A 23,550-nucleotide genomic window follows, 5' to 3' on the forward strand; every position below is an offset into this window, starting at 1 on the left:
TCTTTCGTTTACTTAACAAACATTTTTGTCTCTTTACAGTGTGGATGGAAAAGTCCTGAAGACGACTGTGGAATTTCCAGGGTTAGGGGTGGAATTCTCAGATAATGGAGGAGAAACATGGCGATGGGTTATTTCAGGTGAAACAGAAGTGGAAAATGGAAAAAATTTGATTTTAAGAACTCGGTAAGTATAAGTACTATGATTTAAAAATAACAATTACATTGAAAAAACATTTTGTTATCTAACTTAATTTTTCTTGACTCATGTGATAGATTTATAGTTTAACTTTTTTTTAAATTAATAAATGTGTGATTAAATCACTGTCGGACAATAGACTTGAAACAATCTAAATTTGTTTATAGTTCCTCATGGAAATGAACATTAATGTTTATTATATTTTCATTTTATTCATGCCTCAGTTCACCTTTTCTAAGTTAACCCAAATTTGGTTATCAAATTGAAAAATTGAAGTCACATATTATTCAATACTTTATAAATCTTTAAATTTTAAACATCGATGGGATTTATTAATCCTGATTACAAAAGTTAAAATTAATTATCAACAATTAATCAACAACGGTACGAGACTGATTTAATTGGTAACATTATTCTATTTAATGTAAATAACATTAGGTAGGTACCAAATAACGAAGTGATCCAACCAACCCTAGAAGAGGTGTCAAATACCTTAAGGCCTTTTTTGAGAATTGAGTTATTCATATTATTCAGTTGACTCTCAAAGTAACGCACGCACTGAAGTAATACAGTTGGTCAAAGAAAATTAATAGGTTCCAATCATAAAATAAATTCCTTAAAAAAAAATCACATACGTTAATTGTATATATATATATCTAAATAATAAGCTTGCGATTCTTGGTCATGGTCATATTGTTGCGAATTCCGCTGACTGCAGAACTAGAGAGGAGGATCCTAGCAATAGAGTTGGGATCCTACAGAAGGATCCTTGTCACCACATCTCAAATGAGGGGATTCGAAACAGGATCACAGTGGCAGTAGGGCCCCACGACGACCCTCGAACTACTGTCAGATAACGCAAACGAAAACTTTATGGCCATATCACAAAAGGTCCTCAAGGCTCGTTAAGATCTTCCTTCAGGGAACAGTACCAGAAAAAAAGAAGAAGAGGCAGACAGAAAGCGATGGGAAGACAACATAATAGAATTGGACTATCCTGTAATTGAAAAAGAATTATACTCAAGACAAAGACGGAGAGAAATGGAAAAGGCAGTCGATGGATCATGTGTTTTGCCCCAATGATTCAACAGACTAAGGGATAGATTTTGGAGGAGGTAACTGACTCTAAAACGTGATCAACAGTAACCGTAAACTAAAAGGACCTTCCAATGACCCCTGATGTCTGGTCTTTCTGTCTCTCTTAATAAAACTCCAGTAGAGACAAAAATAGTTCTTGACCCTCTGAATATTCCTTATAATGTATTTAATGTATCTGCTGCCCAGTTTATTTGTAAACACAGGAACGTTCAGGGTCTTGACCCCCAAGTTTCGCTGGCCGTCCAGAACATAATGATCACTACCTTTTTTTTTAAACAGTTTCCTGGACAATGTCCACCCAAGCGCGACACGAAACTAAGCAATAACTCATATATTTAAACAAAATATGACACAGATGAATATGTTGTATTAAATACAATTAGTTAGTCTCCATCAGTCGTAGAACGACTATGGTTCATTTTATAGAACGACTAGAGTATATCTCGTAGAACGACTATGGTTCATTTCATAGAACGACTTTGGTTCATTTCGTAGAACAACTATGGTTCATCTTGTGGAACAACAATGGTTCATCTGGTAGAACAACTTTGGTTCATTTCGCAGAACACTTTTTCTTGTGACCGTAGAATGAGACCCATTATTGAGTGACACTCCTGTATTAGTATATCGCAGGTTAAGGTGGCATTTGTTTTAGAGCAGTGATTCCCAAACTATTAGGGTTCCATGAACTAGTTACCCTTTTAGTAAAGTTCTCCTTTCAGACCTTGCGATCTATGGGGCAGATGATGTAAAGGTCATCTGTTTCTGTCGCCCACGGTTAACGAAGGGGTCATGTGGCCAGCACAACGACCAACCGCCTTTACTTTTCCCCAACTAATGTCAGGTACCCATTAGAGCTGGGTGGACTCAGAGGCACCCAAAGATCCCAAAATTAAAAATCCCCAGTCTTCACCAGGATTCGAACGCGGGTCCACCGGTTCGAAAGCCAGGCGCTCCAAGAACTACTGCTATAATTAACGCGAGTTAATTTCTCTAAAAAAAAATAAGCGAAGTGTTCCATTAAGGAAAACGTTTTGGAAATACTGTGTCAACAGTCAAAGGAACCAGATATTTTTCATTTGTCACGCTTTTCTTACAGAAGTGAGGGGATTGCTTTTCAATGTTCATAGCTTTCTTGGTCACCGCCTCTCAACATTGATGCCCACTGCTTTAGGACGTTTAATTTTTCTTCCGCCTGTCGTGAGTTGTCCATAAGTATAAATTTCGGGATACGATCATCCTCCATCCGGCGAATATGGCCAAGCTAGGGCAGGGGGCGTTGTCTAAGGATTGTAAAGATGCTGGGAAGACCTGCTCTATCAAATATATCAGTGTTACACACGCTGTCTTGTCATGTCATTTTCAGTATCCGCCGGATACACCACAAAGTGAAATTATTTCAATTTTCGCTCTTGCTTCGCCTAGTTAGTCCACAACTGCCATCTAGTAAGGTAGTCGTCCATTTTGGTCTCTGTAGTGAGTTTCCGGTTTTGCTTAACTCTTGGTCTGAATCTAGATAAACGCAGCACATAAAACTAATATTGTAGCGCTGAGTCTCTCAAAGTATTTCTTGTTTTTAACAGGTCGCCGTTTGGAACCAGGTACAGCCGACAGATAACTCTGTTTGAAGACTACAACCAGGCCTCCCCTTCTTCGCTGGCGTCTCTTATGTATGTCGCCATGGGCGTTAACTTTACATTACTTGCTAATTTCTTGAACGGCGTCTACTAGAGCAGATGATTGTCCGAGATGGTGACACCTATGCAAACGTCTGAGCGTGCGGAGGAATAGTTTGAGTGTGTGTATGATTTCATTGCCTTAGTGTGTGTGTGTGTGTGTGTGTGCAGTTGACTGATTGCATGCTTTTAAACCATTTTTATTAAACTTTTTTGTAATATGTGATAATGATACCCAAAAACAAAACAAAAAAAAAATAATAATAAAAGTATAATAATAATATTAATTTTCTTTTTAAAAGTGCTGTGAACATCACAATGTAGGCTCAATGCGCGACAATAACTTGACGGGCAAGAGTTAAAATGACAAACTAATCTCTAAAAGTTGTGAACAGATAGGTCTTAAAGTTCTTCTTCAATGTAGTGAAGCATTTTGTCTGAGATCAATGGAGAGCTCGTTCCAAAACCTTTGGTCATGCACTGAAAAAGCATGCTAACCACAACTTTTGAGGGAGAAACGTGGCACCACTAGAAGCGCTAGGGTCTATGGAGCGCAGAGTTTTCTGAGGGACATATGAAGTGACCAGTTCGCAAAGGTACAAGGGCATTTTTTTTAATGAAGTGACCAGTTCGCAAAGGTACAAGGGCATTTCTTTATTGTAGATGCACTGATAACAAAGCGTGACCATCCCGTATTATACCGTTGTATTAACTGTAGCTCTCAATTCAAATATTCGGGGATGAGACATATCATGTTATTGGTTTATAATATGCGCATGAGTTTTGTTATGTATATCATTCAATGTTTAACATCTAGAAAACATGTTTTTTCTAAGTCATTTAAGTTATAGTCACTTATTATTTTGAGTGCATTCACCAATTAACGTTGTTTTACAGTATTTGTGCCAATGATCTCAAAGAATGTTGAAACCCAATAAACTTGATGCCGAATAATATTGTTTTCTTTATTTGCATATTAATGAGCTATTGAAAAAAAAGATATTTTTAAATGATGACAATCTATTGGTTTCACCTATTTTAAATCAATTTCATAAAAAGTAAAAGGCTCTTCAAATTATTCAAGTAAATCGAACGGCAACTCTATCAACAGGCCCTAAAAAAAAATAATTAAAAAGAAACAAAATATAATTACGCAATTCATTATAAAAACTTACTTGTTTCTATATCCAAATCGACAAATAACTGGCATCCATATATCGCGATATCCATAATAAGTCAGAGACTTCGGAAAATATGCATGTCGCAACTGGGTTTGCATAGTCATGTGAAACACTACAATCACCCTTAATCTTCGGAATTAAAAACATTGTCCTTAGATTTGCAAATTGTAGTATTTTAAGCTTGAGCCCACCTACACCTGTTCTTATGAGATTATTTTAATTAACACTATGCTCTGTGTTTGCCTTTTACAGGTCTTAAGTCTATAATAGAAATAAAATAAAACTTAGCCTGCAAATCATTGAGATTGTCGTTCTTTGCCAGCCAACCACACCTCCCTCTCCCCCAGTTGCATTGGGTGAGGAAGGCCTTTTTTTTTTGAGCTTTTAGGAAGGCGACTTAATCAGAAACCTTATGCGAAAACTGTGTAAGGACCAGCTGAGACATGTTACTCTCAGATGGAAAACCCGTGGCAGCAGATGGCGTACGCAATAGACAGTTTGATTAACGTATACAAGACTGGATTAACAGACAGATGCAAGGAAATGATACAGTTCTCAAGATGGTTCAGACGTAGGACAAAGAAATGAAATAAAGCTTTTACAAACAATGGCGAAGTCTGCATCGTCAGATTTGATAACAATAATGCAGGGCCATGTCTTTGATTACAAATCTACGTAAATCTTAATAAGTCGATTGGAAGAAAATAGCTTTTTTAAATTTGAAACAAATCGCTAAGTGTTTTTAAAACAAAAACAGTTTTTGGTAAACTAAAAGTGTTATTCTTTAAAAATATTAGAGATTTCCATTTATGGCGTCATAACTATATATAGCCTTTTGGTCTATCCGGTATTTTAATTAAAAAAAAGTGTTGACTATGTTTTTTTAAAAAAGTATTTGATTTTTTTTTTATTGCTCTTTTAAAGGACAGCAAAATCAAAATTTCAAAAAGCTTTCGTTTGTAGCTAATTTTTAAAATTTTAGTTGGCAACATTGAAATTCAATTTAGAGTCCTTGACATTGTTCAGTTTATCGTGAAAATCTTCACTATCCTTATCCTATCCTTAAATGTATAGTAGGTACAATGTATCAGGAACTGTAGAAAATGTCAAGTTGCTTTTGAACTTATGACATTTTAAGAGTACCACTATTTGAACTGGCTGCCTGGTCGTGTGGTGAGCGCTTTTAACTATTGTCTCGATGGCTCCGGGTTCCAACACTGCCCGTCGCCACCCCCTACGGGACATTGGCTACTACATAATATTCTTAAACTCTGAGGAATCAATGGATGTTTGCCAAACAATCACAACTGACAGGATTTTAAAATCCCAACGATTTACTACTGCAGCGGTGAACGGCTGTTTTGATAAATGCAACAGACATGCATTTAAAGAGTCCTACTAGACCAATGCATGAACTTTCTGGAATTATTCTGTAAGAAAATTGGCGGTTCACTGTTTGCTCTATCGATCTCAACCCTTTAAACGCGTGTGGTAGTTTAGCCTCTAAACATCACATTTGTAATTCCATTATGTATGCACTCATTGAAAAACAGCTCAGCACTTTAAGGGTTAAGTGTTCAGTCATTTGCGTGTTTAGTTATTTGCGTGTTTAGTTATTAGCGTGTTTAGTTATTTGCGTGTTTAGTTATTTGCACACCTTTCGGGAAATGTTGTTCATTTAAATATGATTTTTAACCCTGAACGGAAAACTTCAACAAAAAAAAAATAAATTCTTAAAGCTAACAAAATACCTAAAATACGAATGCGAAAATTGTGTGATGTAACAAGGGATATACATCATAGACATTTTATTGGTATCGTGCTTTTTAATGGGGATAAGTATTAAGTAAATTCAATTACTCTATTAACATTTATTTGTTCCATATTATTTCATCGTGTTCATCAGATCTAGATCTAATAGATATTATTAAATTATTACTGTATCACGGTTTACATTACACTATCATGTGACTATGAGTATCACTAGACTAGGCCTATTTACAGAGTATAATTTTTAGCAACAGTTGAGTTCAGACTGTAGAACTGTAGCTCTATATTATTGTTTGTTTATTAACATTTACTAGATAAAGAATAAAGGTATATACAATTTAGATTCAATTATTTTTTTTATATTGTCCCAAAATCTATCTTATCGTATTACAGAAGTTACTTGGGAAACGTCTGTATTATATAAGGACTCTAAGCTCTAAATTGAATTTCAATGTTGCCAATTGAACTTGCTGCCTGGTCGCGTGATAAGCGATATTTGTCACGTGCTTATTTTGTTTGTTTGGTTTGATGATCTTGATGATTATAAACTTGTGACATACGCGGATTCGGTGGTGCCTTGATTATAGTTCAAACACTTTAATAATCAATGAAGTAACAAAGTGCTGATATGTTTTCTTGAGTTTTAATTATTTATTTTATTATTTAAAACTTGAACTTGAAACAATAAATGTATGCACAAAGATATATAAAACAGATACAGGATTCAGTAAAAATGATCAATAAAATGAGTAACTATTTACTTTAAAACTAGCGACTTCTTAGCCTAGCTTTCTAGCTCTCTCTCTCTCTCTCTCAAGCTAACACTCCGCCTTTTATATCTTTCTTTAGAATAAAGAACCGTGACATCTCAATACCCATCCTTGACTCTTTGACCCGTTTACATTTAATTTTCTTTTAATTGTTTTTGTAATTTAACCTACGTTAATTATGTTTCCCTGCTGTAGCCTTGAACTAAGCTTTAATCGGCGTCTTTCTGGCATTTAAGCGTGGGTGCGCTGACCTGATTTGAGATAGGTACAATGTCCTCATTTTGTGAACAATGACGTGTCTCCAGGGACGTGACAATATGAAGCATCGTCTCGATGGTTCCGGGTTCCAACACTGCAAGTCGCCATCCCCCCCCCCACCCCCACGGGACATTGGCTTCTACATAATATTCTTAAACTCTGAGGAGTCAATGGATGTTTGTCAAACAATCACAACTTACAGGATGTTAATCCCCCCCCCCAATAAGATAATTACGACCTCCTCTATCTTGGTGTAGAAATCTAGATCTAATTTGGTTTAAGTGGACTTTGTTCATGGAATGTTATGTGGAAGCCTATGTTTGCAGTAACTTAATTGTCTGGCCGTGGGAGGGGGGGGATTGTGTTATCTTGGTTGACGATATGGGGAGTACAGATCATATTGTTGAAACCATATCCTAAACAAGTCATTCAGGACAGTATGTTAAGTATGTGGTACTTTTTAAGCCTTTCTCTCCGAACTGACGATACCAGCGTTGATTCCACCAGAGTGTGGTAAATAATTACGGAGAGAAAGAGTTAATGCAGGTCTTCATGATATCGTATCTTATAAAATACAGACGTTACTTCAAAAAGATGATTATGTTCTACGCGTCATGCATCTAGTCATGCATGTTAACAAACGACCTAAAGTCTGCCATGTCATTGGCTTTCCTGGCTTCTTCTCCCTCTAGTGTTCTGAGAGGCCAGAATGGGCGTTCCACGAAACACTTGAATAATTCATTAAAAGGCCAACACATGAATCAATCTCTTAAAAAGAACAAACAAATACACACACACACAAAAAACGTGTTCCGCTGATGGTGCGAGGTGTTGCGTTCAGAGAAAATGTTTGGGAAACACTGGATTAGATTTTAAAGGATCTGGACTTTCTGCTTCTTGAGTAGAATGTAAATAGCAAACTATCTGTTGAATTCTTCGCTAAACATTTTTTTTAAAATTATTTAAATGATTTCATTTCAGGCCCTTCTTTGCCTTTTTAATAACAATGCAACCACTTTCCTTGTTTGACATAATACGCGTCACACAAACATACACACAAAAACACACAATCATATATATATATATAGGTCTGTATACATATGGTATATCTCACACAATTTCCTATATATCTATATCTCCTCCTTTCTTTCTTTCTCGCCCTATTCGTTCCCTACCTCTCTTTCTCAATTGTTCTTTTCTTCTCTCTTTATTTCTTTATCTTTCATCCCCCCTCTTTCTTTCTCTATTTTTATTTCTCCCTCTCTTTTTTTTTTCTTTTTCTTTCTTTTATTCTCTCTCTCTCTCTTTCTCATTCTCTCCCTCTCTTACTTTTTTCTTTCCCTCTTTCTCTCATATTCCCCTTTTCTCTCTCTTCTTTCTCTCTCTTCTTTCTCTCTTTCTCTATTATCTCTCTGTCTCTTTGTCTTTCTTTCTTTTCTTCCTCTATCGTCTTTCTCTCTTTCTTTCTCTACTTGGTCCCAAAGCGTATTTTGTCCTCTACATGTCACAGATCCATGTATTAGCGTTGAAAGGCTCTTGTGCCCAGCTATGATGCTTCTATAAGCATTCCTGCCATGCAGACTTAGAGCTAAGTGGCCCAAGTGTCAGAATCAATTAGCAGACATAGGTGTAGATCGATACCTCTAAGCAGACGACAGAGGAAGGTCCAATTATATTGTGCTCGGCTTCAAATAATGTGTGTGTATGCGTGTCAGGGAGGGGGGGGAGGTGGCTAAATCTTGTGGCGGCGTGTGTGTGTGCGATAGTATCTCTTAAGAAATGTATAACAATGTATATCTAGGTCACATTTTATAGCGAGCTGTGTTAACTGTGTTAGGAAATTTCAGTAAAGTGATACAGGGATGTGTACCGCTCTGTGCTTGTTTAATAACATGCCGTAGGCTCAAGTTGGTTAAGCTGATGCAGGCTAGAGAGATGGTGTTATTGTTCACTATAAGCGATTATCTAATGTTCGCTACACAGGATCATCTCATGATCAGTGTACACGAGCTGTCACGGAGATCTAGATTTGTGTGACAGGTTTAAACGTTTTTAAGATTCTGTGAGTCAAGATGTGTTCAAGTGATGTGTTCAACATAGTGTGTGTACAAGGTTTGTTGATTTATATAACGTAATAACGATTCTGTTTTTTTTTAACGCTTTGACAACAAGCGTTGCGTTATATAATAATTTAATTTAGTATTTAAGTCAAATACATGTAAGATGTACAACTAGGAACGTTCTCTAAACGATTATATTTGAATTGTGCTATTCGTAGAGTGTAGTGTGTAATTGAATTTTAAGCATTGTGTTTTATTTCCTGGTTAATTGATTGATTAGAAAATTAGCTATAGCTGTTTTTGTATGTGTTTTGTCAGTCAGACCGCGAGTGTGCGATAAACGGATTTTCATGACAAGTTGTGGTATTAGGCCTATGAATTCTTAATTACACTAGCCTCTCATTCATTAACTTAGACAATCGTAGTAATTAGCATTGCATACAAATAAAGAAGCAGTCCTGCTTTACAGCAACCTTCAGTTTCCTCATTAGATTCTATTGACTTGACTCGCTGGACAAAGAGCGCAACTGAAGCCAAACTGCAGGTCAGTCCAATGTTTACATTGATTTTCTTCTGCCGACTTCCTGTCTCCAAAGATGCCATCCCATTGTGCTATTTAAATAAGTCATCATCTGAGCCCCACTGGCTCGTTGAATATGCTATAGCAGAGTGTTTGGTACAAAGTCACATGAGAGTCTCCCACAACGGGGAGTGGTTTGACGAAGACTTTTTGATAGCCCCAGTATTAGAACTGTCACTGGGTTCGACGCATTCCTCTACTACCACGTTGGGGGACGGGCTAGATAGAGCCTAGCTCATGAGCGCAAAAAGAGTCGCCCGACACAGCTCGCGCCAGTCAGCACAATTTTGTCCATTGGAGAGATCCGCAAATATCCAGGACCCAGGAGATCCCGACCAACCATCGAATTGGTGTCCAGCGCTGACCACTTTTCGGACAACCCGTGGGTCTCTTACTCACCGTTGGCTGGACGTAAACCCCTTTAGAGTCAGTTTTATACTCGCTGCCTGCTCATTCATCAGTAGCGAGCAACCAGTACCCTTGACCACCCTTCTAAGGAGCAGGGTGTTCACGCGGCGACCACGGCGCCATGATAACGTCCTATAACCAGACTTCCTGCAGGACGACAGGGGAGAATAAAGGTCTAGTTGGACCTCCGTAACAACTACAAACCTTATAGTTGTCCACATTTTAAACTTCTATGAGGACAAACTAGTTGTCTTCTCATGGCATCATATATATGAAGCAATCTTTAGTAGGTATCATATATATCAAGCAATCTTATGGATGGCTGCCTGGTCGTGCGGTTTGCGCGCTGGACTGTCGTTCAGATTTATCGATGGTCCAGGGTTCAAACCCTGCCCGCTCCCATCCCCCGTCGTCCTGCGGGAGGTTTGGACTAGGAAGTAATTATCTTCAACTCTGAAGGAACATCCGAATTGTGTAAAACAATCTTTAGTAGGTATCATATATATCAAGCAATCTTTAGTAGTTGTCATAAATATCAAGCAAACTTTAGTAGGTGTCATATATTTAAGCAATCTTTAGTCGTTATCATACATATCAAGCAATCTTTAGTAGTTGTCATAAATATCAAGCAAACTTTAGTAGGTATCATATATCAAGCAATCTTTAGTAGGTGTCATATATCAAGCAAACTTTAGTAGGTATCATATATCAAGCAATCTTTAGTAGGTGTCATATATCAAGCAATCTTTAATGCCCGCTGGCCTAATTGGTAGAATCGTTCGATCAACTAGCTGACGGTGTATAGACTACATGAAGAGTTTGATACCCAATTTGACTAAAATTTTATTAAAAATATTTATTTTATTTACACTTAAATACTGGAGGTATTTTCTTTTAAAAATTTTTTCTATTTTTTTTTCTTCTGATAAACGCAATTTCTAGTTTCAAAGTTCAACTGTAGCATTTCAATTACTTAGATAAGACTCGTTGTTTTGACACTTCGTTCCAACTTATTTTAAATCTTTAATACCTAGCATTGTTTTTAGATCTACCAAGGAACAATTTTGTTCGTCTGGTAATTTTGAGTCGAGTCAGCAGACGTCAAAAGCTTTTGTCTGTAATTTAAAAAAAAAAAAAAAGGCTTTACTAGATTACACACTTGTTGCTAAAGAGTTTTCCTTCTATAAAAACAAAATGTAATATCATTGTATGTATATCTTGTAACTATATTTAATTATTGCTTTTTTTTTATTGCTGAGTTTGCAGATATAATAGACGTTCAACTTCCGGTGAGAACCGCAACAAAGTGTATGTGCTTTCCTGTGTACAAGGAGGTCTTCGCTGTGGTGGTGTCTGTGAATACAACTTTTTTGTAAGATTTGCAGCACTAGGCCAAATGTCGCCAAATGTCACCTTTTTATGACTAAGCTTAAAGTTCAATGTCGCAAACTGGCTTGTCAAAAGCTCATTGAAAATATAACCGGGAAACAAAAGAAAGCATCATTTTTTACTGCCATGTGTATAAAGAAGAGTTACGACAATAAACCATCTCGTCTGGACAACCAAAAATCAATATTTTACATAGTTTAGCTGACTAAAATGTTGTCGCTGGGATCAACATAAAATAGACAGTAATATGCATGACAGAAAAACAATCTTTCTAAGCTTCTATCATGTATACCAGCGCAATGAAAGCTTAAAACTCTAGGTACGGATCTAGGTACTGATCTAGATACTGATCTAAAACTGCCAAATATAACTTGTAGCTTTCTGTGTGAAAAACAGTGTCTGGTCTTGGAACTCCGGATGGCTAGGCTAAGGATGAAATATCTTTATTTTCGTCGTTACCAGTGCGTCCTTTTGTTCGTCGCAAGCCTGGGTCTACTAGGCTTGGTTTTGGAATATAAGAAATATGGTAAGTGTCATCTGCGCTAATGTAGTGAAATAACTGGATCGAGTTACTAAAACCTCTTTCCACAGACTGACTTTAACTTTTGTTGGAGTATGTGCAGTTTACAATAATAAAATTAATAATAATTCATGTCCTGGTCCGCCAACAATAAACCTTTAGTCCCCTGTCCCAGGCCATCCTTTCCATCTTGTTCTAGGTGTAACCAGACTTTAAGGTGTGTGCCACGAGCTCACACCTCCGGGTGTTTCTTGGTCGCCCTCTATTCCTCTTGTCTTGTGGATTTTACCTTAGCGGTTGCCTTGTGGTGCTAATTGTGGGTGTGTCCAATGCAGGTCCATCTTGTTTATCTAATTTCTTCTTCTACAAGAGTTCGCCTGGTTCAGAAGATCAGTGTTGTTGGGGGTGACTGACTGTCGGATGTGGTGGGTTTTACGTAGGCAGCTGTTATTAAAAGTTCGCACTATTCAAATCGCAGTTTTAGTTCCCAGACAGTTGGGCAATAGGTACCTAACAAAAAAAATGTTTTAATCCTTTCTTTATATAATTATCACATTGACCACTGCAGTTAAAAGATATATTTTTCCCATTTACTTAGAACATTAAAAACTAATGACCAGGGGCGGACTGGGTGTTAAGATCGGCCCGGGCATTTCTATACAATCCGGCCCACAAATTGTAGGATTATATCATACGAGAGGCATCCAATTCTAGGTCTACCTAATGATGTATCGATAACTGAACGCATGCATACAATGAATCTTCATATAGGCCTTATGTTGCTTTTTAATCGCCAAGTGTGTAGACTCTAAAAGGATGTAGCCTATAGAAGCCCTGCCAACGGATATAGGCTATTACATTGTTTCAGGAAAATGTGTTAGATTAAATTAGTATTAATCACACTATAGAGTCTGTAAATTTTTTTTTTAAACACAAGGCTCAGAGGGTCCCTTTTTCAAGAGAATAGTATAAAACAATTAACAATTTAATGTAACCCTTTCTATAGTCTCATTCATAAAGCACTTTAGGTGACCCTACCGGCCCACCGGGCATTTGCCCAAATGCCCATATAGCCAGTCCGCCACTGCTAATGACAGTGAATATTAAAATACAATTTCCATAAGAAATTTACATCTACTTACAGACGTCATTTTACCCCACCCCCACCCCCTCACCCCCGGCCGCATCTAATGAAGCTTTTTAACTTCTACTTCTAACATTTTTAGCTCTCATTTACAGGACCGTATGTAGACTTGATAAGGCCCTAAGCTTTTTGAGATATGGACCCCTTTGTAATTAACATAATGACATTTGTTCCTTTGCTCTTTGTTCAAAATGATTGAAATAGGCCCTATCCATGGAAACATTTTTTTTGGGGGGGAGGGGGGGGGCTCTGATTGTTATTATAGGTTATGTTGCCTGAAGGTGAATCCTGCCTGCATTGATCATTTTACCGACGATAGAAAACTGCTACATAGATAAAATATCAGACCTTAATTTACAATGATATAATCTTCTACTTGCTCTTCATATAATCCACAACTTATAGGGAATATAATCCACAACTTACAGGGGATATAATCCACAACTTACAGGGGATATAATCCACAACCTACAGGGGATATAATCCACAACTTACAGGGGATATAATCCAAAACTTACAGGGGATACAATCCACAACTAACAAGGGATATAATCCACTAAGTATTAGGATCTTCTTATGTTGGTTTCATTAATGCGTTTAACTGGTTCTGACAGGGCCGGCCTTAAGCATAGGCAAACTAGGCAGCCGCCTGAGGCCTCCAATTGGTGGGGGACTTACGCAAGACGGAAAGAAATACAGAAAATATTTGCGAACCTTGGATCAGATCGCAAATGTAGCAGAGCATTATGACTCTATGGTTGTTGTTTTAGCTCTCTCGTCTACTGAAATAGCGACATATGAATTTCAGTTTTTTGTTGTCGATTTAGATATAGACACAGACAGAGTTTAGTAAACTGCGTAATTTTTTTCCGCTGTTTCTTTTTCTGAGAAATCAATAAAACAATTTGATGACTGTATGTTCTAGTTACTATTTGAGTTGGTTCTCCACTGTAAGAAGATCGATATCTAAATAAAACTCTTAAGAGCCCGATTATCCTTTATGTACATTGAATGGCTTCTCTCGTCCTCTGTGTCTAAGACAAGTCTGGATATAAGTGCCATGGGCGCTATGGTTGAGAGTACCTGTTTGGCCAGATTAACCCTTTTTGTTCAGAGAAATTATAAGTATTGATCAAATACGTAGGGTTCCTTAAATGGGTGATCATACTAATTAATATGTAGTCTACAGTAAGTAAAGTAAAGTCCCCCTTTTAGACCTTGCGATATATGTGGCAGATGGTGTAAAGGTCAAATGTTTCTGTGGGCCTCGGTTAACGAGGGTGTCACGTGGCTAGCACAACGACCAACCGCCTTTACTTTTCCATACCTAATGTCAAGTACCCATTAGAGCTTTGTGGATTTATAGGCCCCAGTAAAGATTCCGAAATTCAAAATCCCAGTCTTCACCAAGATTTGAACTCAGGACCCCAGGTTCACAAGTCAAGCGCTTTACCACTCAGCCACTGTGCCTCCCTGTAGTATACAGTGAACTTGTTTTAATTTCTCTCTTTGTGTATTTCATGGAATGTATTAATGTATTTATTTATGAAACTGACGATTGTTACAATTTTTACACTGTTACACGATTGTTACTATTGTAATCATGCTATCTTTTTTTTTCTCTCTCTCTCTGTAATTCCATTGCACCAGGTAAAACTCGTGGAGAACGATGGAGAGACCCCAAAGGTACTTAAAGAAGCAACAAATCAAAAAGCGAAGTACATTAAGTTATGTCTGCAGTGTACTAATAGACTAACCGCCCCTCTGATAACCCTCGCCTGTGATAGATGCTCCTGTTGCAGTCCACACCCCCCTTGACTGCTGATACAGCTTAAAAAGAATTCACCCCTTGTAAATTACATTCCCGTTTCCACTCATAGACGCATCTAGCCATTTTTTTTTTACCCCTGTCATGATTTGATTAGATTTGAGTAGGGCCTACCTGCCTATCTTCTCCATACACTGAGGAGTTGGAGGGGATTCTCCTCCCCTAGATGTTTTAGCCCAAATCCTAGACAATAAAGCTCATGCTTTCCAATCGAGGCCTCTTATTAAAAGGCTAGCTGCCCGGAAATGCTTCTCAGCCTCAATGTGGCGGAAACTGTCGTTAGAAGAGACCATTAGGGCAGTAGGGAAGCAAAACAAAACGCCATTTGGGGTGCCTATAGGAATCGAGTTTATTGTTCTGATGGGAATGAAAGGAAGCCCTAACAAAACATGCCACTATCTAGGCCTACACCCGTTTCTCAAGGGGGTCGTTGTTATGGCGGACAACTGCGCGGCCGATGTGTTGCAGAGAATGCACATGTGTGTGCTCGGCCTTCGGCCTAGCTCTTAACCAATCGGTAATTTGGATGTAAAAATTTACATCTGCTTGGATCTTTCCCTTACAGAAGTTTGTTCAGACAGGCAGATGAGGTGATCTTTGGGGGAAGCCTAGAGTTCGAAGAGTCCTAGACTCAGCTCTTATAAAATTTGGCCTACAAAGGAAGGCAATGACTCTATTCTCCTACAATGTAGATCTAGTGATCTACTCAATTTATTGACGTCCATTAAGACTGATGTCTTAACTGGCCTTGTTTATGGGCCTTATGTTAATTACGCCCCCGAAGGACCGGGCTACACATATGACCTATATGTTCTTTTCGACCTTAACGGTCATACTTTATAAATTGCAAGTACCAATCCAGCCAGAAACAGGTAGTTACGATATCTATGCACAGTAGCGGCCCTAGGGGTGGCAAGTGGGGCAACAGCCCCAGGCCCCGCGCCTGAAGGGGGCCTTGCGTTAGTAGTGCCACCTTCAGCTTCTCAATCACGATCAGTTTTCATTAACTAGGACTTGCTAATCAATAATTTGGAAGTCTACCCGGCATCTATTACGATACCAATTATCATGCAATCTCTTAACATGACATTTTTGGTTTCAAATACCGTTCAGTTTCGGCCGTTTCTACGAGGCTATCATTGTTTAACAGTTCACCTTGGCATCAATACAAATAAAAGTAGCCGGAAACGACAAATTAACATCGTTAATTTTGTAAATAAACGACATCCAATCGGATTTGAATACGAAAACGATTTGTGATCAAGTTTGAACCAGTTGCAGTTGTAGTTATTTTTTTTTTACAGGATAGAGTCATAGGTCATTTAGCCTATAGTGTTGTTACATAAATACAACGTTTGAAAAATTGATTTTATAAATGAATATTATTAAAGAAATGTAGTGTTTTCTTGACTTTCGAGAGGGATACGTTCCGAGGCGTAAGCTATAACAATTTGTCTCGATTGAACCAGTTAATGTGCTATACGTTTTTTTTCGGCTAACCAGCACCCAAAAAGTTTGGCGATGACGTATTTTTTCCCTCAATAGGCTACTCTCCATATACATCGGGTGGCCGTGGGAGCCCGTGTTAAGGACAACTGTAGCTCTTATCGAACACCTTGTTCTTAAAGAACATCTATTTGGCTTCGGCATTCGGACCGCGCATCGGGAGAGAAGATACACAGGGCCTTATATTATTGTTAGTGCAAAGCGAGATGCCAGGAAAGTTCCCTGACCGTCTAAGCAACTATTTGGTTATTGCAAGAGTTCTGGTTCTCCTCCGTAATCAATGGCGTAGCTACCAATGTGCGGGTGGTGCGGGCCGCACAGGGCACCAAGTGGAGAGGGGCACCAAAAGTGACCAAAACTCCCCCCAGTGTGTATTAATTTCCTATTTCCGTGAGCTTTTCAGTAAAAACGACTAATTGTATGGACACGAGCAAACATAAACTACTGTATTTTAAACATGAACTAACGATTTATAAACCAGTCATGTCGCTATTTTGTTTTATCTCCTTGACTATTTCTTCAATACAATGTAAGCTATAGAACAGTTTGAATCTAATTTACTACATTTATTTCGAACACACGGCATATGTTGTTACTACACTGATCAATGCTCTGTAATATAAAGAAGAAGATAGGCCAACCTTTTTTTACTTCATTGTTTAGTCCATTGGTTTAATCTAGATATTGAGTTTACAAATATATTTCTAAACTCTAGCTCTAAACAATTGTCTTAGTATATTCATTTCTTTATGATTCTTTATAGTTTAATTTTGGAAATAATTTTATTGTAATGTCAATATTTTTAAATAAGCTAACCTTTGTTTTCTACGAGTTTTTTTTTTAACTAACTAGTTAATTGTAATACTGTAACGTAAAAAAAAATGATGAACAGTGCTCAAGGCTGAGTCAGGCTGGCGCCTCAAAACCATTTTAAGCTCAGACGGAGAAATCGGCATCTCTGGTTCTCTCCGGTCTGGGTAGACTATAAAGTCTAAAGAAGCATCGAGACAATTTCAAGTCACATCATTGCCAGAGTCCACCGACTATAGGCGAGCTGTTATTGGGTATGAATTAACTAAACTATTAAAAGCAACAAAGCAAGATGAGACGGTTATCATTGAATCCAGAAAAACATTCTGAATGATGAAAAAGAAGAAAATACTTCAATACCGCAGGTTTTATAGACTAAAGGACAGCACACAAGCATGTTTTTAGCACACTCCTCAAAAATTCATACTGAAGAAGCTGAACCATCAGACAGTGTAAACAATACAGAAAGCAGGATAATAAACTCTAGACTGAACGACATTGGAGTTTGGCCTGATGTCATCACAGATAATATTCGCATACACCTTGTCACTCAAGGATCTGAAACAGTTCAGCGTGTGAATAGTCAATTCAGAGAGGCGTATAGACATCAAGAATCAGCAAAAGGAAAGTCTAGAAAGCTTTCAAAGGCTTGTTTTTTCAGGCAAATGTCAAACGGCGAGAAAGTTCTTAGAAAGTGGATGTGTTATTCGCCAAAAAAAAAAGAATCCTTATTTTGCTTCCCCTGCATACTTTTCTCAACAAGATCAAGTACCAAATCTTCATTTAAATCCAAAGATGGATTCAATGAGTGGTGGAGGGTATCTCCGAAAAACATGAGACCAGCAGGGCTCACATTCAGTCATCGCTTGCTTGGAGGGAACTTGAGGTTCGCCTGAGAGTAGGAAACAATATTGACAACAAGGCCCAAGATTTGATTATAGAAGAGACAAAAACCTGGAGAGTTAGTAAAATTACTATCAAAGTACGATCCACTCTTGAGGGAGCATGTGCTTCGAACTAAGCTTTGTTCCAGACCGAATACATACATGTCTCCACAAATACAAAATGAATTTATTACAATATTGGGGGATCACGCTAAAAAACAAATCATACTGCAAGTAAAACAAGCCAAATATTTCTCTATTATTTTTGACAGTAGACCTGACATCTGAAAACTTGATCAAACTTCCCAAATTTTACTGTACGCTGTCATGGATAATGACGGGGTGCAGGTTTGTGAGTCTTTTGTTGACTTCATCGACACAAAGGACAAGCATGCTGCTGGAATCGCTGAGATGATTTAGAGAAACTGCATTCGGATGGCTTAGACATAATGGACTGCAGGGGTCAAGGCTATGATAATGCTGCGGTCATGAAATGTCAAAACTACGGTGTCCAAAAACGTATTCTAGAAGTCACTATTCATTGCCTGCTCAAACCATTCTCTTAATTTAGCAGAAATTCGAGCTGCTGAAGCTGAAGTCAGTCAATTCGGTAACATTTTTTGGTACACTGGACCGTTTACACGCCTTTTTCTCAACTTCAATACACCGCTGGGATATCCTCATCAAAATAACCGGAACTAGCCTTAAACGTTTAGTTGAGATCCGCTGGAGCGCCAGAGGAGAAGCCGTCAAGATGGTTAGGGATACATTTTCTAAAATTATTGAAACTCTGGAGACATTAACTAGCAGAGATGAAAATTCATCGACTACATCTGAAGCAGGTGGATTATTGGTTGCTATTCAGTCTTATAGTTTTCTCACCTATCTTGGATTTTGGGCTCCTGTATTAACTGAAATTAATGATGCGCAAGTCTACCTTCAAAAAACAAGGATTGTCTATTCGAGACTGCTCACTCAAACTAAAAACATTAGAGACATTTTTAAGTTATAATCGAGAGGACATCGCTGAAGCCAGCATTACCTTTGCTGAAAGCGTGTGTTCAGATCTGAGAATCAGTACAGAACCTCAAGAACGTATTGGCCATAAGAAAAAGATGCCTGGTGAGAAAAGTGACGACTCTGCACTTACACACAAAGAAGAGCTACGAAGGGAAATTTATTCTACCTTGGACAGGATTGTTCAAGAAATAATCACCCAATTCGAGCAACTTCATGATGTAGCAGATAGATATGAAGTTTTGTCGCCTTCCCAGCTATCAAATCCTCAGGTCGAAATCAATCTCGATAGTATTCCTAGCGACATTGATAAAAACGAATTTCTGCTGGAGCGAAAGAGACTTCAACGGTTTGTCACAGTTTCATCAGAAGCCTCCGAACTTCCAAAACAAGGACCTGTTGAGCTCTTGAAATTTATAAAAAAAGATCAGCTAGATGATTCAGTCCCGAATATCGTCATCATGATTCGCATATTTCTGACTATTGCGGTAAACGTCGCTACATGCGAGAGACGTTTTTCCAAACTTAAACTGATCAAGAATTACTTGCGATCAACGATGACTCACTAATTTGTCAATTTTGTCCATTAAACAAGAGCTGGTGGAAAAAATTGATAAAATTATTGATACTTTTGCCGGCAAGAAAGCGCGTAAAATTCATTTGTAGTATGTTTATGTAAAAGCGATTTTTTTGAATTAACAATATTTGATTAATGAATATATATTATTTTGAACAAAAAAGTAAGGTTTTGCAATGTTATTGATTAGTTGTTTTTTTTTTTTTTTTGGGGGGGGGGGGCATCAAAATGATGTACCGCACCAGGCACCATATACTCTAGCTACGCCACTGTCCGTAATTGATAGTTACTTTCCGACTCCAGCTAAGCAGAAATTATTATTATATAGTTTGGTGAATTTCCATGCAAAATGTTTCTGAATCATTAGTTACGTTAATTAACCTTTAAAGGCAAAATCTTTCACGCAGAACAAATACAACACAGTATGTAATTAGGGTAAGGCCAATAGTACAGTACCAACGTAAGGTACTATGTTTAGTAGCAAAAATAAGGCCTACAGCGTTAATGGCGGACGAGCCCGTTAGCGTGCTGTGGTAAGGTATATATAGGCTCAGGGCCCAGCGCTCTGCTAAGGCCGCCTCTGCCAAGTTGAAGAAAATGTCACTAGAAGCTAGCCCTTAAACTGGGTGTTGATATTCCCTAATGCCGGTAAAAAAAGAACACGAATAGAAGCGGTGTTCAATATAAATAGTAGCCTAAGTGAAAATAGTAAGAATGTATAATGCCTTAACACTTGTTGCCGATAAACAATTAAATAGTGAGTAGATCTAACGGCGGTGATGAACGTTTAAAAGTACTAGGCCTATAATTGTTTAATTCTAAAGTTTAAACATTCTTTCAAAAAAGGAGATAATTGCATCCTTAACATAACGTCATAACCATGCCTCATTATACTTATAGATCTAGTAGGCCTATTGCATGTTAACTAGAGACAAATTCTGCCAAGTCATTAGTTTTCTTGGCTGATTCAAGCAGCCCGTAGTATATGCTGTAATGGCACTAAGAAACAAGAAGTTCCTATTGTCATTATAGGCAAAAACAATACACAGAGAAAATAAAAATATTAGGCCTAGCAAAAGCTAGCCTTCTGAGTTTAAGTAGTCTAGGTTATTGACCTCAAATTAACTGTGCCTTTATTTTTTCTTTTTTGTCTCCAGGGGTCAAGCATAACTTTAGCAAAGCAGATGTGGAGTACTTCGCTAAAAATATCATGATAACCTACACACTCATTGCCAGCAAAGTCAGTAATCTACTTTTCTTTGAAAACATCAGCATTCCTATTAGCATTACTCTAGATCCAATTCCTCAGTAAACTTTACCATTGCTCCTCTGACACTTGTAAACATGTAAATGTAGAATAATTTGGTGTTATATAACCACTCTACTCGTTAGAAGAATGGTACTGCTAGCTCTTTTCTTTGTACAACATAATTTAGCCATCTAGTACATCTACTTTTTTAGAAGCATTTGCAGATAAATCTGCCAAGGGTATTCATGAAATCTATCACCAAACAAGAAGTATATCTTTTTCATTCAGTTCAATACAATTTAGCACACTCATAATACACACTGTATAATTTCTGATTGCAGAATTCAAACTATAGCACATTTCTCTCTCCACTCTCTATTATTTGAAGGTAGTTAAAGTCATAAGCATGTAGAACATTTATTATTTAAATTTTATTACATAAATGAACATCATTTGAGATGCTGTAAAAATTGTATAAGTTAAATCACTTGAATTACATAAAAGACCTTCAATATATATGGACCCTTCACCCTATGAAATGGAAGTTGATAAAAAGAATAATAGAGATATTATTGGCCTATATTATTATTGCCTTTAATGTCTAGAATATTTAATATTATACTCTCAAAATTGGGGCCTATAGATCTAATATAAGATTATTATTAATATTTAGATCAAGGATCAATTTTGACTCTGTATGAGAGGTCAAGTATTCAAATCAAATCTTGCTTAGTAAAATCAACATTAACAAAAGGGCAATTGCAGATGTTGTAATTAAATATGATAACACAGTCACAAACATCCTTTTTAGACTGATAGATTTAATTTCTAAAGAACATTTGCCAATCGTCAAAAAACAATTTTGGCATGCATCCACCAAATATTAGCTTCAAACTGATACATTTTCTGTTTTCAATCTATACATATAGATGCTGATCACATATGTCACTCAAAGTAGCTTATTGAGAACTAGCCCTCCATCGTTTTCCTACCATCAAGACTCTACAACTATGTAATCAGCATTATTTATGCTTGAAAATGTATGCCAATGATTGTTATTGTTAAGTTTAGTCACATTTAAACTAAATTTATAACCTACTCATTTCAAATTATTTTCATTCTTATTTTTTCCTTTAGGATCCATATGAAACACAGTTTGAGGCTGAGATAGCTATGACCAACAAAGCTGACCGGATCTTCCCAGGACATGATTGGACAATCTTCTTTTCACAGGTTAGTGCTGATTTAATGGAGTGTGCATGTGTTTCTATGGTGACTGTGGGAAGAGAATAAATGGCGCTGTCATTAGCAGTCTTATATGTATGGTCCATTCTCATTAGTGGACCTGTGGGGGTATCTGGGAGAAGGTTTTCTTTGCTGCCTTTGGGCACTCAGTTAATACAACTCTGCTCAAATATATATATTCAGTAAAGACTAGTTAGTAGTTAAAGTGTCATGAAATGCAAATTTGTGTGTCATATTAAAGTAATATAAATTTCAACGATATCTGTGGGCCATTATTAGTTATGGATATAAACTCTTTTGTTTCATGGTTGCAATGCCACTTTAGCAAACATATTAGTTGATTAAATAATGTAGCATTTTTTTTAAAATTAAAATTACCAACATTTTAACAATAGATTTAATTTGATATGTTATTTCCACTAATTTTGTCAATTTATGTTTTTTTATGTTTTTTTTTTACAAAGCTTAAATCGACTCTCTCTGATTGTCTGTCTGGTAAAATGTTTGCACACATTATTTCTCTTACATCCGAAAAAATTAAAGAGTTAAATTTAATTAACAATTAGTAATTAATTATTTTGTTTGGTATTTCAAACAAGAGAAAGAAATGGTACATAACTGAAATGGTGGTATAAGCTGAATGTAATTAGTCACCAATTTAAAGTAAGTTTGAAACAAACAATACATAACTGTACAATCTTCTAAAGTCATAAAGCACCACACTAGCAGAGCTTGAGGCTTGAGCCATGATTTCGAATTCAGTCGTTTCCCCTTTTTTTTGTTTTGGTAAATGCTTTTGAAAAGCAATTATGGTCAAATTTACCCAGATATTCCTTTCTTCTCCGCCCCCCCCCCCCCTGGCAATTTTCCTTATTGGTTCAGATAAGTGAAAGGATCTTAGAGTATTGAGAATGCCAGAAGCATGCAATAGCACTAAACAAAAACAATTGGTCGAAAATATTTCTTATCATATGCAGATTTATTCTTTTTAGTCTAGATCTATTACAAATTTAATTATATGACTGATCCAAACTAATTGATACAATTACAAATCGTATAAGCTTTGTGTTTTTAAAAAGTATTTTAATGTTCTTCTTGTTTTACTTTTTAAATTAAAAAACGGAAACAGATGTATTCTGTGCAGCTTCCTTATCCGAGTCACCTAGAAGACTTCGAGACGCAAAACTATGGTGTTCGTATCTTTCACTGGAATGGTCAGTTGTACAGTTTTCAGCCAACAGAAGATTTCGGCTACCTCATTCCTGGGGCCACCAAAAAAATACGTGTCTTGGCGCTGCACAGGGGTATGGCAGTTACTGACACATTCCCTAACTGGTAAGTGCATATCTTAACAGTTTCTTTCCTAATTAACGATACCATCGTTG

General features: G+C 37.1%; 2 protein-coding genes across 12 annotated transcripts in view; both read left to right on the forward strand.

Annotated features, from left to right (window-relative positions):
- Nucleotides 1-3,923, forward strand: part of LOC106055840 (beta-hexosaminidase-like) — a 46,763-nt gene extending 42,840 nt beyond the window's left edge. For all 6 annotated transcript variants that reach the window (XM_056027059.1, XM_056027060.1, XM_056027057.1 and 3 more), the window contains 2 exons: nt 40-183; nt 2,877-3,923. In XM_056027059.1, the coding sequence (XP_055883034.1) occupies nt 40-183; nt 2,877-3,024 (292 nt within the window). In that variant the 3' untranslated portion in view covers nt 3,025-3,923. The remainder of the gene's footprint in view (nt 1-39; nt 184-2,876) is intronic.
- Nucleotides 3,924-5,883: 1,960 nt separating this feature from the next.
- LOC106055839 (beta-hexosaminidase-like) overlaps nt 5,884-23,550 on the forward strand; it is a 48,445-nt gene continuing 30,778 nt past the window's right edge. Inside the window, exons 1-7 of one of the 6 annotated variants that reach the window (XM_056027063.1) lie at nt 8,722-9,060; nt 9,327-9,552; nt 11,263-11,911; nt 14,700-14,735; nt 20,829-20,911; nt 22,058-22,153; nt 23,295-23,500. In XM_056027063.1, coding sequence (XP_055883038.1) covers nt 11,803-11,911; nt 14,700-14,735; nt 20,829-20,911; nt 22,058-22,153; nt 23,295-23,500 — 530 coding nt within the window. In that variant the 5' untranslated portion in view covers nt 8,722-9,060; nt 9,327-9,552; nt 11,263-11,802. Of the gene's footprint in view, nt 5,997-8,721; nt 9,061-9,326; nt 9,553-11,255; nt 11,912-14,699; nt 14,736-20,828; nt 20,912-22,057; nt 22,154-23,294; nt 23,501-23,550 lie in introns of those variants that run through there. The other 5 variants (XM_056027065.1, XM_056027067.1, XM_056027066.1 and 2 more) reach the window with 5 other exon arrangements.

Source organism: Biomphalaria glabrata, chromosome 4 (assembly GCF_947242115.1).
Source record: "Biomphalaria glabrata chromosome 4, xgBioGlab47.1, whole genome shotgun sequence".
NCBI classification, from domain to species: domain Eukaryota; kingdom Metazoa; phylum Mollusca; class Gastropoda; family Planorbidae; genus Biomphalaria; species Biomphalaria glabrata.